General features: G+C 36.1%; 1 protein-coding gene across 1 annotated transcript in view; it reads right to left on the bottom strand.

Moving 5' to 3' along the window:
- Window positions 1-5,182: 5,182 nt before the first annotated feature.
- PRLR (prolactin receptor) overlaps window positions 5,183-14,572 on the bottom strand; it is a 37,984-nt gene continuing 28,594 nt past the window's right edge. Inside the window, exons 5-8 of the mRNA XM_074207863.1 lie at window positions 14,423-14,564; window positions 13,173-13,272; window positions 12,615-12,684; window positions 5,183-10,751 (exon numbers count right to left, since the gene is read on the bottom strand). Coding sequence (XP_074063964.1) covers window positions 9,729-10,751; window positions 12,615-12,684; window positions 13,173-13,272; window positions 14,423-14,564 — 1,335 coding nt within the window. The 3' untranslated portion in view covers window positions 5,183-9,728. The remainder of the gene's footprint in view (window positions 10,752-12,614; window positions 12,685-13,172; window positions 13,273-14,422; window positions 14,565-14,572) is intronic.

Raw genomic sequence — 14,572 nt, 5'->3', positions numbered from 1 at the left:
AAACCCTAAGAAAATAAAACTCTCTTGAAAAAAATCTGCCCAGGAAAGAATTTATTAAATCATTCTAAGCATTGCTACCATTGCAAAAGCAGCTGCACTGGAAAAGGATTGGAAAATGCATCTTTACATCATCAAGGAACGATATTGATCATGTGAATAAGACTATTGACAAATGTCATTAAAGCTACCACTATTATCATAATAATTTAAAGGAGCAGACGTGTCACCTTAAAAATATAATGTGGCATAAACAATTTCTTTCCAAACACATTTATAAATACAGTAATAAAGATTCCTGAGCATCCATTTTCTTATACCAGTGTTCATCAACCAATGTACATATACATTTTGTTTGACTGATATCCTCTATCCTTTTCATAAAAAAAGTCCCATTCATATAAAATTTTCTGTACTCCAAGTCAGTTTGTTAGCATATTTTTTTTTTTCAAAATGAAAACCTGATTAAAAAAAAAACAGCATTTTGTATCAGCAGATAAGGGAGGGAAAGGTCATGGTTGGTAAAAGTCAGACAGATTTCCAAATTATGCTTAGGAACATCTACTGTATTTTGCAGGAATTCACTACCTTGGACAAGGGCTTTCCAACGAACAGATCTAGATCTATTAGAAGATATTGAAACCTTTCTATGGCTGGTGGGTCTGTAAATTGTTTTTTTTTCCTGTCATGACTTCATAGTCCTTAATGTTTGCTGGGATTCCCAAGAAAGGAAGGAGTACAATTAGTTGTAACAGCTTCTTTCTTGCTCTGAACTTTTCAAATAATGCTTCCCACCCTTTCCCTTTCCCTTACCTCCATTTATTTCCTTCCTTTGGTCTTTCCCTCTACCTTTTCCATCACCTTTGCTATCTGCATATGTCCTGTCATGCTTTCCCTTCCCTTTCCCTTTCCCTTCCCTCCCTTCTCTCCCTTTCAAACATTCAGAGTAAGGAAAAAATTGTCTCAACCTCATGAAAAAGGTTTGGGGTATCCTTATAGAAAAAAAATGAATTAAGAGGAACTTCAATCAATATGTGGAAAGATTGGCTTGGATTAAATTTGAAATAGGCTTCTGGAAAGATGGGGTAGGTCATCCTTTTTAGATGCTATAATCTGGTTGACTGAGTGACTGTTTGTCCATCAATTTTTATTTTTCAGTGAAATTACAAATATTATTTTATTAAAAAAGATGACAGCCCAAAAGAACAGGTGAAGCTTAAAGAAAAAGGGCAAATATTTGAAGATTAAAATTCATTTGAGGGAGACAGCATTTCAGTCAGTTATTCATGCAAGAAAGTTTTCTGGGTCTTTATGAGATGTAAAAATAGAGAATTAAAAGGAGAGCAAGGATTTGTGGACTAACCCTATTAACCTTTTTTTCTGGACCCCTATTAATAACAGGCAAATCAAGGGGCAGTAACATTAATAGACCTCAAAAAGTAAGAAGATAAAGCCTTTTAGATTTTTCTTTAAGCACTTTCCTTCAGAAAAATAATGGGGAGAGGAGGGGAACTTATAAAAATATTGAGTTTAAACTTTGGGGGAAATCTATTCCATGTACATTTTCTATTATAAGAAATATCATTCTTGGGTTGGGGATTTTGGAAGTTATCAACTATTGTGAAGAGAAGGTAAATTAAGGAAAACAGAGGTAATCTGCTGTCAAGAGTGATTTATTTTTTACAGGCACAGTTATATTTGGGGTGTCAAGTAATTGGTAAAAAATGATTATAAATGACCTCTATATTTTTGTAACGGCTTTAAATTGGAGAAGGCCTGCTCATAGCTGAAGTGTGGTGGACAGGGAGACGGGAAAGAAAAAGCACAAGTATATTCTGACCAGACCTTTGTATAATTAAATATGGAATGTAAAATCAGAGATCTGAAGATGATTAGTTTGGGGACTAGAAGTTCTCCAGAGTGTTAAGAGCATAAAAAGGGAAAATTAGTCACAGTAATAATTATAAAGGAGGAGCCTACTTTCCTAAATAAATGGAACTCAAAATGAGGGCAATATTGAAGTGACAACATGACAATGAATTTTACCCCTAATCGGTTTTTTCTAAGTCAGCAGAATTATATATATTCCTTCCTGCCCTCATCAGTTGGCAAGCCTTTTGTCGTCAACTTGTCAAACTGTAAGTTCTGAGTTGGAAGGGATGCTTGTGTATTACAAATATTGTAATGATTCATTCTAATTTGCCAGTGAATATAGGAAACCATTGCTTAACATTTTCTAGGGAAAGGGAAAAAAAGGAGAGGTAGTGAGTAGTAGCTTTGAAAACATGGAACCTTGTGCTATTACATTTCTTCATTTCAATATGGCTTTACAGAGAACATGCATTATCCAACAAGCTGGTTCTAGGTTGCTTTGGTTTCCACATAAGTCTCTTAAATTATTTCAAATGAATGATGAACACAGAAGCAGGACCTCATATGTAAACAATGTTTACACATTATCAGAGGCCCAGAAGGCAAAGCTCTGTTAGCTTTTAAACAATCGCTGGACCATACTTCAAACAGTTAAACAATACTTTAAAATCAGAGATACAATTGCATTTTCAACTATTGTAGACAAAATAAAAACATTTACTACATTCACTGTTTCAACAGAATTATATGATGATTACATTTTCTTTATTGCAGATTTGCTCTAAATATACACAAACATTTTGAGATTGCAGCTATAGATGACTAGCTTGATCAAATTATTTCATTATTAATTTTTGCCATGGTTCAAGATGAACTGTGTGAGAAAAAGGTCACAAAATTTTAATGACAACCAACCACAGCTTGGGACCACTTGAAGCAATTTAAATCTTATGTAATTGTAATTTTTAAAGCCAAGAGTTATATATACAGAAAATACAGCAAATCCATCACTAAGAAAGGTCAAAGCATAAAAACATTACCTTTCAATGCCTAATGTAAGCAGCTTAATCAGAAATAAAGACATTAGGACACAAAGGGGAGGTAGTTCCTTTTAAAAAATTAAAGTTATTTTTAATGCATTTTATAAAACAAATTACTATTCTTTTCAGAGGTATTTTTGCCTTTTAGATTTTTCAGATTACTTGTGATTTGAAAATGTTATTTCAGATTCTCATGGACATTACACAGAAAAAAGGCCCCACAGAACAGAACTTGAACATTTTATAAAGTAGTTTAACCATTTTTTTTCTGGATCTGCTTATATTACAGTCTCAGAAAGTGTGTAAAAGCAGTGCTATAGAGTTAAACACTTTACAAGTAGAAAATGAATTTGAAATGATAGGCTGTTGATTGAGTAGTATAACTTAAAATTCCCTGCAAATATTTACAATGATCAGATCAGTCAATCATTTTTTTCCATTTATACGCAGAGTGATGTTCTTCACCTTGAATCAGGGTTTGAATCAAAGAACATAATGTAGATAGAAACAACAAGAACAGCAATATTTTTCTTCCATACAAATTTAGAAAATGTACTAGAATTGACTAGATGTAGACAACATTTGTCCCGTCAAATATGAGCCTAAAGGGCAATTCTGTGTAATGTAGGCCCACTCTGTGGAATACTGGGAGATGTCAATCTCACCATGGCTAAATCTTATAGTTTATGTTCTCTTTATTGAAATACATGCTGTGAGTGTCTCAGACCAAAAGTCAGCTTTCCACTGCTCTTTTCTGTTTCCCCTTATTCTTTGATTTGTTGAGTAGAGGAAACTCCTGATTGATCTAGAAAACTGTGAAATGAGTAGTGGTAGCCCAGTCTTTTCACCTAGACCAGGTTCTATCCCAGAGAATGTTGACACCACAAACTCCCATATTTCTAGGAGTATAATCTTGATGCCCGTTCTCATGGAACATATTCATAATAGAATTAAAAGTAAAATTTTTTTGTTAGATCAGAAGCCCTGAGGCAGGGACTCTATAATTGCAGCCTTCTATTAAAGATTTCTTATTCTTTTTAAATTACTGTCATAGCTTGGATTTCTCGTGAGTCTAGAAGAAGGGAACAAATGGTAGGGTAAGGTCTCTCAGTAGGCTCAAAGGTATGTACTTGTGTCACTTAACTTAGTCTGGTTAACTAAGTTGATTAGGTGCAGTCAAGTTAACCAATGGCAAAATTTTCCATTGGGCCAGTCATTTAGTTGAAGTAAGTTGGATGTAGAAGGTTCATTAACTTTCTTAGGCTTCTTGATACCCTTGGGAGCATCTTTGACTCCTAGGGTTCAATTTAAAAACTGGAGAGAATAGAACAAAGAAGACAATTATCCCAAAGCTCCCTAAATAGCTTAAGCAATATGACTCTGGAGGATGGTTTCTTAATCTTCCTTTGGGAGTGTCCCTGTCTCCTGTTATGTTTCAGATACGGAACACTCTGGATTGAAGCGATTTTAACAAATGTCCTGAATTTTTGCTTTTTTATTTGAAGCTCTCCACTAAGCTTAAAGAAGTCTGGAATAGTGGAGTTGAAAGGGGCCTCTCAGATGGTTTAGACTAATCCTCCTCATTTTGTAGGGGAGGTAATTGAGGTTCAAAAAGGGATCATGATTTGTCCAAACACATAGCTAGTTGGTATTATATTAAGGGCTTCTGATTTCCAATCCAGTTCTCTTTCTAAACTAGGAGGAAAGGATACATTGAAAAGAGTGCTGAATTTGAAGTCAGAGGGATTGACTTTCTTTTGTTTTGTTTTGTTTTTTTTAGCTTTTTGCAAGGCAAATGGGGTTAAGTGGCTTGCCCAAGGCCACACGGCTAGGTAATTATTAAGTGTCTGAGACCGGATTTGAACCCAGGTACTCCTGACTCCAAGGCTGGTGCTTTATCCACTACGCCAGGCTGGTGCTTTATCCACTACACCAGCTAGCCGCCCCGAGGGATTGACTTTCAATCCTGTCTCTGACTATTACTACCCATATAACCTTAGTCAAATGACTTCTTATCCTTTGGGGACATCAGTTTCTTTATCTGTAAAAAGGGGAGGGAGGGATTGGACTAGATGATCTCAGAGGTCTTATCTGGTTCTAGATTCATGATCCTAACAAAGGGCAAAAGAAGGAAAGGGTTTATTGAGCCACATATAAGACTCTTGCCAAGAACGTATCTCCCTTGGGAAAAGGGCAGAGGGGAATAATGGAGAAATCATTTATATATCTATGGCACTATGAAAAAGTTCATTGAATATATGCCACCCTTTCCATTCAGACCAAAGTACTTTATTCAAGTCCATTTAAAAGTTCACCACAGCTTTCACATTGAACCACAGAGTTAGTCTCATCTCAAAAGAAACAAATTCTATCCAGAAATTACTTGAAATACAGTGGAAAGTAGGGTATTATTTTCTCATAAAATCTCCACATTAACTAGAATTATTTAATCAATTGGAAAACTCCTATAGAAGTTGTCGGGTGTCTTTTAACCCTTATTATTTTCAGGCATTTTGGTTACTTTTTTGCCCTCTATTTTATGACTCCCTTCTATTTCCTTCCAAAGGTTTCTATAAATAGCTAAATATATTTAAGGTAAATTCCATTTTCCATCTTTAGCTTATTCTCTGCAAACCTCCAACAGTTCTTTAAAAAGAAAGGGGGAGGGAAGGCACTTTGTCAATTGTGCATATCAACTCATCCTTGCCATATACAAGTAGATAGGAAAGTTTTGAAAGGCATAGTCTTATGATGAATTATGAATAGACAGAACCTATTATCTTGGGGAAAGAGTGCCAACCAGATACTCTCTATGGGCTCAGTCATCTCCCAGAAGGCAGATGCCTATAGCAAGTCATTCTCTTAAATGAGTCTTGTATTTTATCAGGTTACATAGGGAGAGGTATTTCCCATCAGTAATAAGGGATAGTACAGAGTAAACAATCCATTAAGTGACCTGAAATTGTGATGGTATCTCTTTTAGAGCATGATTTACTATTAGAAAGGGACTTAGGCACTTGGGAGAATAGGGTCCCTTAAACATTCCATGAAACTGTTTGTGCTCATATCAAAATTTTCATAAGATCATACTCTTTAGAGTTAGAAGGGACCTTTTGAGGTCATCTACTCCAAACAACTTATTTTCCAGATGAGGAAAACAAAGACCCAGATAGGTGAAATAATTTGCTAAAGTCCTATGTGAAATAAGTGGCTGACTGAGTGGAGAATTCTCTAATTCTAAACATATGGCTCTTGCTATTGTCCTTTGTGCATCTTCCAACTGTTGTCTCCTCTATTTGGTAGAAACAAAAGTATAATTTGAAAGGGTTTGCTTGAGCTCCCAAGGAAATACTCATTGGTAATATGTGGTGCTTTCTAGTGGTGGCTGTCCTCTATGCCTGAAATGCACTCCCTCAGCATTTCTATTACCAGTTTCCCTGGCTTCCTTCAAAAATTAGCTAAAAAATATTACTTTTTTTCCAATTTTAACTAATCTGTATGACTTCGCTTTGTTGATTATCTCCAATTTATACTGATAGAGTTTATTTGTACATAGTAATTTGCATGTTGTCTCCTATATTAGACTGTGTGAGCTTCTTCAGAGTGGGGACTATATTTTGTCTTTCTTTGTATTCTTAATACTTACAACAGTTTCTGTACTTAGTACACCATAGTAAGTAGGTACTTAATAAATATCTGATTATTGGCTGACTAAAATAAGAAATTTAGGGCTGGTGACTTTGGTGGAGGATGTTCGTTGTTTATCTAGCTGGTAAAATCACCCACTTTTCAGTGTTTTGACTTCTTTTTTTCAATGTCTGGCTCATATTTCTCCTTAAAAATACACATATTCTTGGCACTTAGAAAGTATATATGTGAATATTCACATATTTATAACATGGCATACTTATCTATAATAGCTGAAGCTAATGGCTGGAGTTATTGACATAAAGTGGAGAAAACAATTAGTTAAATTCATTAGGGTTGTGCCTATAGTTGTTTAATGCAGAATAATTAGTTAACAAGTATTGTGTTATGTCATGATTTTAATTATCATTACAGGATTATATATAGGGAGCCCTGATCTCTGCTAAAGGACAAGGAAAAACTTTTAAAAAGTCAATATCGCTGATAAAATGTGGAAACTAGACCCTAATTGATTCGTGCCTTTTCTAATGCTTCTCTTTATTAGTACTAGCCCAAGTTGCGTCTTTAGCTCTGATAAAAGTTATACACATTCTATAGTGCAAATCAAGTTGTTGAAGAAGATGGTTTATAATTTGTAATGGAATGTTTCCTTCCCTTGAAAATATGAATTTGAGTGGGACAAGTTTAGTCCAGAATAGTTCAAAAGGTCATCTTCCTTTTGATGCAATATCTTCCAGGGGAAAATAAACTCCATGATACTCTCCAAAGTCATGGATCCTCTTTCAAGTCATTAGGGTGCCTGGAAGTTCATGCCATCAACAAATATTTATGATCAAAAATTCTACTGCATATGGTTATGTAGCAAATTAGTCAAATGAACATGGCTCTTGTCTCCCTGGAGTTTAGAATTTGGAGCAGGTTATTTTTTTTAGGCAAGGCAGTATGTACTGTAGCAGTTACAGGGGGCCTTGAAGTCAGGAAGATTATGTTTCAAGTCCTTCATCTGTCACAGTATAGCTATGTGACTTTACCTCTTAGTCTCTTACTTAACTGATCTTCTAAGGCTGTAAGTGGCAGATGAGCTGATGATCTCTATCAATGGAGATAATCTCTATCATTGATGAAATCATGGGTCCCCCACCCCCAATTTGTTTTCATATAGTAAATTAAGGAAACTGTTTAAGTTCATGAAACCTTCTAAAGTGCTTACCTTATTTTCAGGGAGTTGATGTAGTGGAGAATATAACCTCATCTCAATAATCTATTTTTAGCATTTCTATAAGAATTATTAATATGCTAGCTTTTGTAGAAGATAATGAAGGATATTTCCCATTCTAAATGCCATGTTGGAGGGGGCTTATCGAGTTAAGATTATTCTTGAGCATTTAAGAGAAGGCTTGGTGGACTAAATTCAGCTTTAACATGGATAGAGGTTCCACCACCATGTGAAGAGGTGAATAGGAGGTGCCAGGGTGAGTGGGTAAGGAATATGGAACAATTAGGCCCATGACTTTTGATAAATGTGAGAAGTCTGAACACTGATTTGATTTTGTGATCCCTAGTTTGAAGCATTAAAAGTAAACTTGCTTGTTTGTTGTTTTCCCAGGAAACAAATATTTGACTCCCTAGACTTTTTTCATATTTATTATAGAAAGCTCCACCTGTTGAATGCCCAGGGTATCCTCTGTATAGCCTTGAAAACTCTGGATGGATGTGATTTTTGGTCTTGGGAGAGTCCTTAAAATCTCTATTTTACTTTCTTCTTTAGAAATATCATAGTGACAAAAAGAACTGAACATTGTGTTTTTACACTATTATACCTTGTTATTATACCATTATACCCCCTTACTTCCTGCTCTTCATTAAACTCTGGTCTTGTTCTGTATTTTATTCTTGAAATGGTGTCTGAATGAACTACCACTTACTTTAAATTTCTTATAACTTTGGAGTGGAAAATACTGTATCTATTGAATACATAAACAGTTGTACTGGGAGAATAGAAAATATTTTCTTTTATTTCATGTAGTGATAGAAAAATAGTCTTCAAAAATACATTGTCAAGCTTATGGGTATATTAAAGTAGAATTTGTATTATATACAATAAGGCAATATATCATATAGCATCCTTCTATGGTTGTCTTTTAAATTAAAGTGAACATTGCCAGATTTCCTTCCTTCCTTCCTTCCTTCCTTCCTTCCTTCCTTCCTTCCTTCCTTCCTTCCTTCCTTCCTTCCTTCCTTCCTTCTTTCCTTCCTTCCTTCTTTCCTTCATTCCTTCATTCCTTCATTCCTTCATTCCTTCTTTCCTTCTAATAAATATCTTGGGTGCATAAGATAGATCCATTATATTTAAATGAAACAGGAAATTTTTGATTTGTCCCTTTAAGAGTATTAGCCCCCATAAAAGAAGCTTTAAATTTCCCAATTAAATATTGTAGAGGCTTGGGATTCTATGAAATTTAGGAAGATCTTTAAGATAGTGATCAAACTATCTTAAAAAGCAACAATAAGCCAAGGCATTGTTTTTAGTAGCACATGGGCATGCCACAGCAAGTCAACAAATAGGTCATATTTTCTGGGATTTTTTTTCTTTTAGTGCATTCTATTTGGGTAGTCCTAACAAAATGAGAGAGGAATGCAAAGCTAAAGGAATTGGTTTTCAGCTTGGGTTTTCATGTCATTTAATCCCCTTTCTCCTTCCTCACTTCCATAGGATGATGGACTAGATGTGCCAGCACACCTGAGAACTCATGGCCCATGCTCTATGTATAGCTAAGTTCCTTTATTATGGCCTTAAACAATTTCATCTATTTAGTTTACTTTGGTTATATACTGAACCATGAATCTCCTATCAAAATAATGAATCCTTTAATCCCCCCCCACCAAGAAAACTAAATGATGTGCTTTAATTTTATTGTACACGTTATTGTATACTACCAGCAGAAATTAAAACTACAAATTACAAGTAGAAAACAAAATAATTTTTTCTGGCATCAACTGTTTGAAAGTAGATGACTGCCTGAAGGTGAAGCATAAGAAAGTGTGAGCTGCAGATGAGTTTTAATTAGTGCCATTTTTAAACCTCATTCTTGAACTTCTATGTTTGATTGCATTTAACTTATTCTGTAGTGTTACCTGAAGAAAAATCACACATTGTAATGAATCAATCAATCAATTAAAGGAGTGCATAAAACAAGTCGGATCCAGGTAATCCAACCCACCAGTCTGGAGTCTGCAGTCACCTGGTGAAGAGGTGCAGTAGGACAGGTTTTTCTCAGCTTGGTTGTGTTGCAGAGGCTGAGGAGTTTGCTTAGCAGATTCTTCAAATGTCACCATGGCCTGAGCTCTTGGGTCTTGCATCAGTACCAGGATGTTATTATCTATAACCCTTGATACCTTGGCATACTCCTTACTGGTGTCAGGAGTGTTGGCCTGTTCTATATTAGCATTGCTTTCTTTCTGTTTTGGTAGCAATGATAATGCGCCATCTTTGTTGACTTTGTGAATCTCCACATAATCCATGGGTCTGGGAGACATAAAAGGCATTTTTTCATTGGACAGTAGCCATGTTGTATCTTGATCAGCCTTGGAATGGAAGTGTTCCAATTCATTCTGCTTGTCTGTTGTTTCTTCCCTCACAGTGTCAATGGTTGCTGAGTAATTTAAAGCATGATTGTCTTCTGTCTTCAGTGAAACAGTTGGAACATTTACAGTGTCTGGGGCCATCTTACAAATGTCGGAAATGTTGTGGTAAGAGGATCTCAGTGTGTGGATGCTGGATTGCTGTGTAATAGGCCATGTTGAAGATTTGGACCCAATGGCATTGAAATAGGGGATTTTGCCTTCCAAGTTTATGTCCTGGGGATCCCAATTATGGGTTATTTTTGTTTCAGGATCATCTGGCTTCTCATTGACCTCTGGAATGGTGAAGGTTGGTGGAGGAACCCGGGGCTCTTCACACTTCTCGGACAAGAGAGAAGGACTGTCACAGCTCCCCCTGCCAGAGTCACTGTCTGGGTCAAGGTGTGTGGGCTTCATGCCTTGGTTAGGATGACTTTTTTCATGGGTGGGCATCAGTTGCTGGTCCTCACTGTCATCCACTTCCAGAAACTCCACCAGAAGATCCTCACAATCTGAAGTGGGAGGGAAACCCTGACACCCCAAGGCACTCAAGAGTTCTTCAGACTTCCCTTTCTATTAAAATAAAAACAACAAAAATCATTAGAATTATTCTTTTTATATTGATCTTAAAGATTTATAGTTTGTTTTTCCTTTCTCACATGATTTAGGACTCACTGGGCTGGAAGGTCATTGAGTTATTCTAGGCTGATGCTTTTTTTTTTAATAGGCAGGGTTGGTGGGTAAGGTGAGTGGCACTGTTGGCTAGGTTATTACAAGTACCTGTGAAAGGACATGCCAGAGATTGTATGATGGTATAGTACAAAGGGTGCTTAGACTAGAGGTTGGTAGACGTGGATCTGCCTTTGAACAATGTGACTGTGGACAAGTCACTTAACATTTATAAGCCTTACATTTCTCAAGTACAAGACAGATCTAATAAAATCTGCTTTGAGAAGCAATGTGATATAATAGCTAAAGGGAGAACTTTGACATCATGAAGATCTGGATCATGCTGGGCAAGGCACTAAACCCCTTAGCACTATAGGGGAACTCTCTAATATTATGAATTATACTTGAATTGCTGCTCTATTGTATAGAGTTTCCACACTCAGAATTCTACACTAGTGAAATCACACCAAAGCGCACCACAGACACACATATACACACACATTGCTTTCCTCCTAGAATTTTATGAGAAAGTAATGTACATGAAAGTGCTTTGTGGAAGCAGATCTATAAAGGTTTAAAATATCATAAGAATGAAAATTTTTAAAAAAATTATCCTATTGAAGGATAATTAAAAGCTTAGGTTTTTTTTTTTTTAAATCTGGAGAACAGCTGAAACCTCTCCAAGGTGGTGTTTTCATTCACTATACTCCTCCCCAAGTGATGCTATTTTACCCCAAGATGAATGTGATGCAATGGTATCTATAAGTCTGCTTTCCTGGGTTCTGGTTGTGTACCTTTATACAATAGAAACTAAGGTGGTGGCCAGGATTATACCTCAGTGGAGACCTTTTTGATGAGGATTGGTTTTTTTTTTTTATTATGGTCTTCAGTCAAAGAAAGACAGAGAATTTTGCATTTAAAACTTCACTGGGCTAACCCATTTTTCTCCCCTCCTCCTACCTTTCCTGTCACTCCAGATCTCCTGCCAACTTTTAGGTTGCTGACTCATCTTTGCCCCTTTTTATATACATATCCCTCTTGGGCAGCAAGGCTCTCAGGGGTACTAAGGAGACTGTAAGTGTTCTGTTTAATCTCCTATGGTAGGGCAGATATTTGGTTACTGAGTCTCTCTTTTCTTTTAAGATGCAACTCAGGTTCCACGTTCTACATGAAAAATTTTCTGATTCTTTCACCTCCCTGTGTCTTCCCTCTCAAATTGCCTTGTACTATATTTGGCTATTCTGAATATATTTATATTTGTTCACTTTAGATTTATGCTGTACATATTTTTATTTGAATCAGTTATCTCCCCTATTAGGATGTCATCTATTTCTAAATTTTTTTGTACTTCATTTTCTCCCAATTCCAGGCAAAACAATTTTTAATATTCAGGTTTTAAAAATCTGAGTTCCAAATTTTCTCCATCCCTTCTTCCCATCCTCTTCTTGAAAGGATAAGCAATTTGATAAGGCTTGTATGTGTGCCATCACATAGAACATTTCATTTAGATATTAGCTCTTGGTGATCAGGGATTGTTTCACTGTTTGTATTTTTCACCAGTGCCCAAAATTTCATAAGGACTTAATAAATATTCAATGATTGATTAATTGATTGCTGCTATCTCAGGTCTTAGGTTTCTGAAAGTACTGCTACAAGGACAATTATAAGATGTTGACATTCACTTTTTTTGGCAGAAGAAAAGCTTACTACAATAATATACTTTATATGTCTGTGAATTTTTTAATGTTCTCATTCATTGACACTTACTTCCAGCAGATGGGTATCAAATCCTTTTATTTTGGGGCCTGGGACAGGTGGCAGGAGGCAGGTGATCATGCTATAAAAACAGCAGAAAATTTATTAGGTTAGATAAACATTGTCTTTCCCTCCCCACAGGATTAAAATTATTCCCAAATGTATCTACTTTGTGTTCAATCAAAATCCTGTAAGCAAAACTTTAGGGTATGGAGACAATTTGAGAGCAAACTATGGTAGGTCAGGTTTTGATAAAATTAGCAGATCCTGAATTGCTCAGGGATCTGATGAATGAGTCTATGGGTTCCTCAAACTACTTGTTTCTCTAGCTTTAAGATCTAACTTTAAAATCTAACCATTTCCACACTTAGCAGAGAGAGAAAAGGTCAGATTCAAAGAAGTCCACTTTGCTATTTGTTGCGAGTTGTGATAGAAAAAAAATTATGGAGGAAGAGTAGAGCTAATGACTAAAAGGGATGTTTGGATTATCTGTGAGTTATCCCTGCTCTCTCTATCCCTATTATCTCAGGTAATCAAGATCTGGCAGGATTTTAAAAAGCAATGACACACCTGTAACCCTTCAGAGCCATTGTCCAGACTATTATTAGGCAAATGATAGATGAGAGAACAGCCACAAAGATCCACACCGTTGTGTCTTTCATTTTGAGATCTAGAAATAGTTAGGAGAAAAGCTTAAGTCATACAAATCACACTCCAAACCAATGAGAGACACTTCCACTAAATATTGGGGTTAGGTTTATTCCTTTTCTTTTTATCCATTCCTTTGAGTGGCAAATTGAATGAAATAATGTTTAGAAGTTCTGTTAAATTTTTTTCTTAAAAGCAAGGATACGAAATATCAAAGTGCTGTAATTGCCACAACTTTTGAATTTCACAGGATTTTGATACCAATAGGATTCTAAAGTCATCGGATATTAGCAGTATAAGCCATTGAGTTTAATCCTCTCATTTTTCCAGATGAGGAAATTAAATTTCAGAGAGATCAAATGACTTTGCCCAAGGACACAAAGTTTAATGGTAGAGCCAGCATGAGAGTTCAGGTTCTTCCATCTCTGATCCAACACTCTTTTTACTATACAAGACTCATTATAGCATCTTTATCCTGGTTTCTGTTTCCACATTGCTTTTTGGGGTACCAGTAAGATGGCAGTTTAGATGGCATAGTGGATAGAACACTAGGCTTGAAATCAGAATGATCTTTCTGAATTCAAATCTAGTTTCAGATACTAGCTGTGTGACTCTGGACAAGTTGTAACCTTGTTTGCCTCAGTTTCTTCATCTGTACAATTAACTGGAGAAGGAATCTTTGCCCAGAAAACTCAAAGTGAGGTCATGAAGAGTTGGACATGACAGATTCACAACCACAAAGATGGCATTCATAGGAATGTAAACTACTGTCTTTCATAACACTTTGCCCATAATTCTAGCTCTAGAAATGTATAGCTTAGTTAACTGGCCAATTACTCTACATCTTTTGACAACTTCTAATAGGGATGTACAATCTGAGAAATGTTCTTGTCCAGGACCTTCAGGGATGTTGGAATAGAAGGGTTTAATTGTGACATAAGGGTCTGCTTCTACATCTTCCAAACGTAGTAAATACTTGTAGGTAACTTTGCCAGAGAAACCAGGGCTCAGGTTTGATCACATAGATAGTAATAATGCCCTTCATGTTGTCTCTCTATTGAGTATAGAGAATTTTAGTCCCCTTTTCTCTTTTTTTCCTTTGGTGCTGGTACCTTCAAATTCTACCTTTATTTGATTTGGGAAGACCCACAAAAAGTTTCAAGATAACTTACCACTGGGCATCAGAACTGAACTTTCAGGGCTCCACTGACTCCAAGAGCCATGGTCTGGTTTACAGCGAACTTCTACAACATATTTCTGTCCCAGGTATAAGCTGAAGATTTGAAACTGTGTCTGCTGACCAGCAAAATGGGTCTAGAGAG

This window comes from Macrotis lagotis, chromosome X, assembly GCF_037893015.1.
Source record: "Macrotis lagotis isolate mMagLag1 chromosome X, bilby.v1.9.chrom.fasta, whole genome shotgun sequence".
NCBI classification, from domain to species: Eukaryota; Metazoa; Chordata; class Mammalia; order Peramelemorphia; family Peramelidae; genus Macrotis; species Macrotis lagotis.
This window is presented reverse-complemented; position numbering and strand designations above follow the sequence as displayed.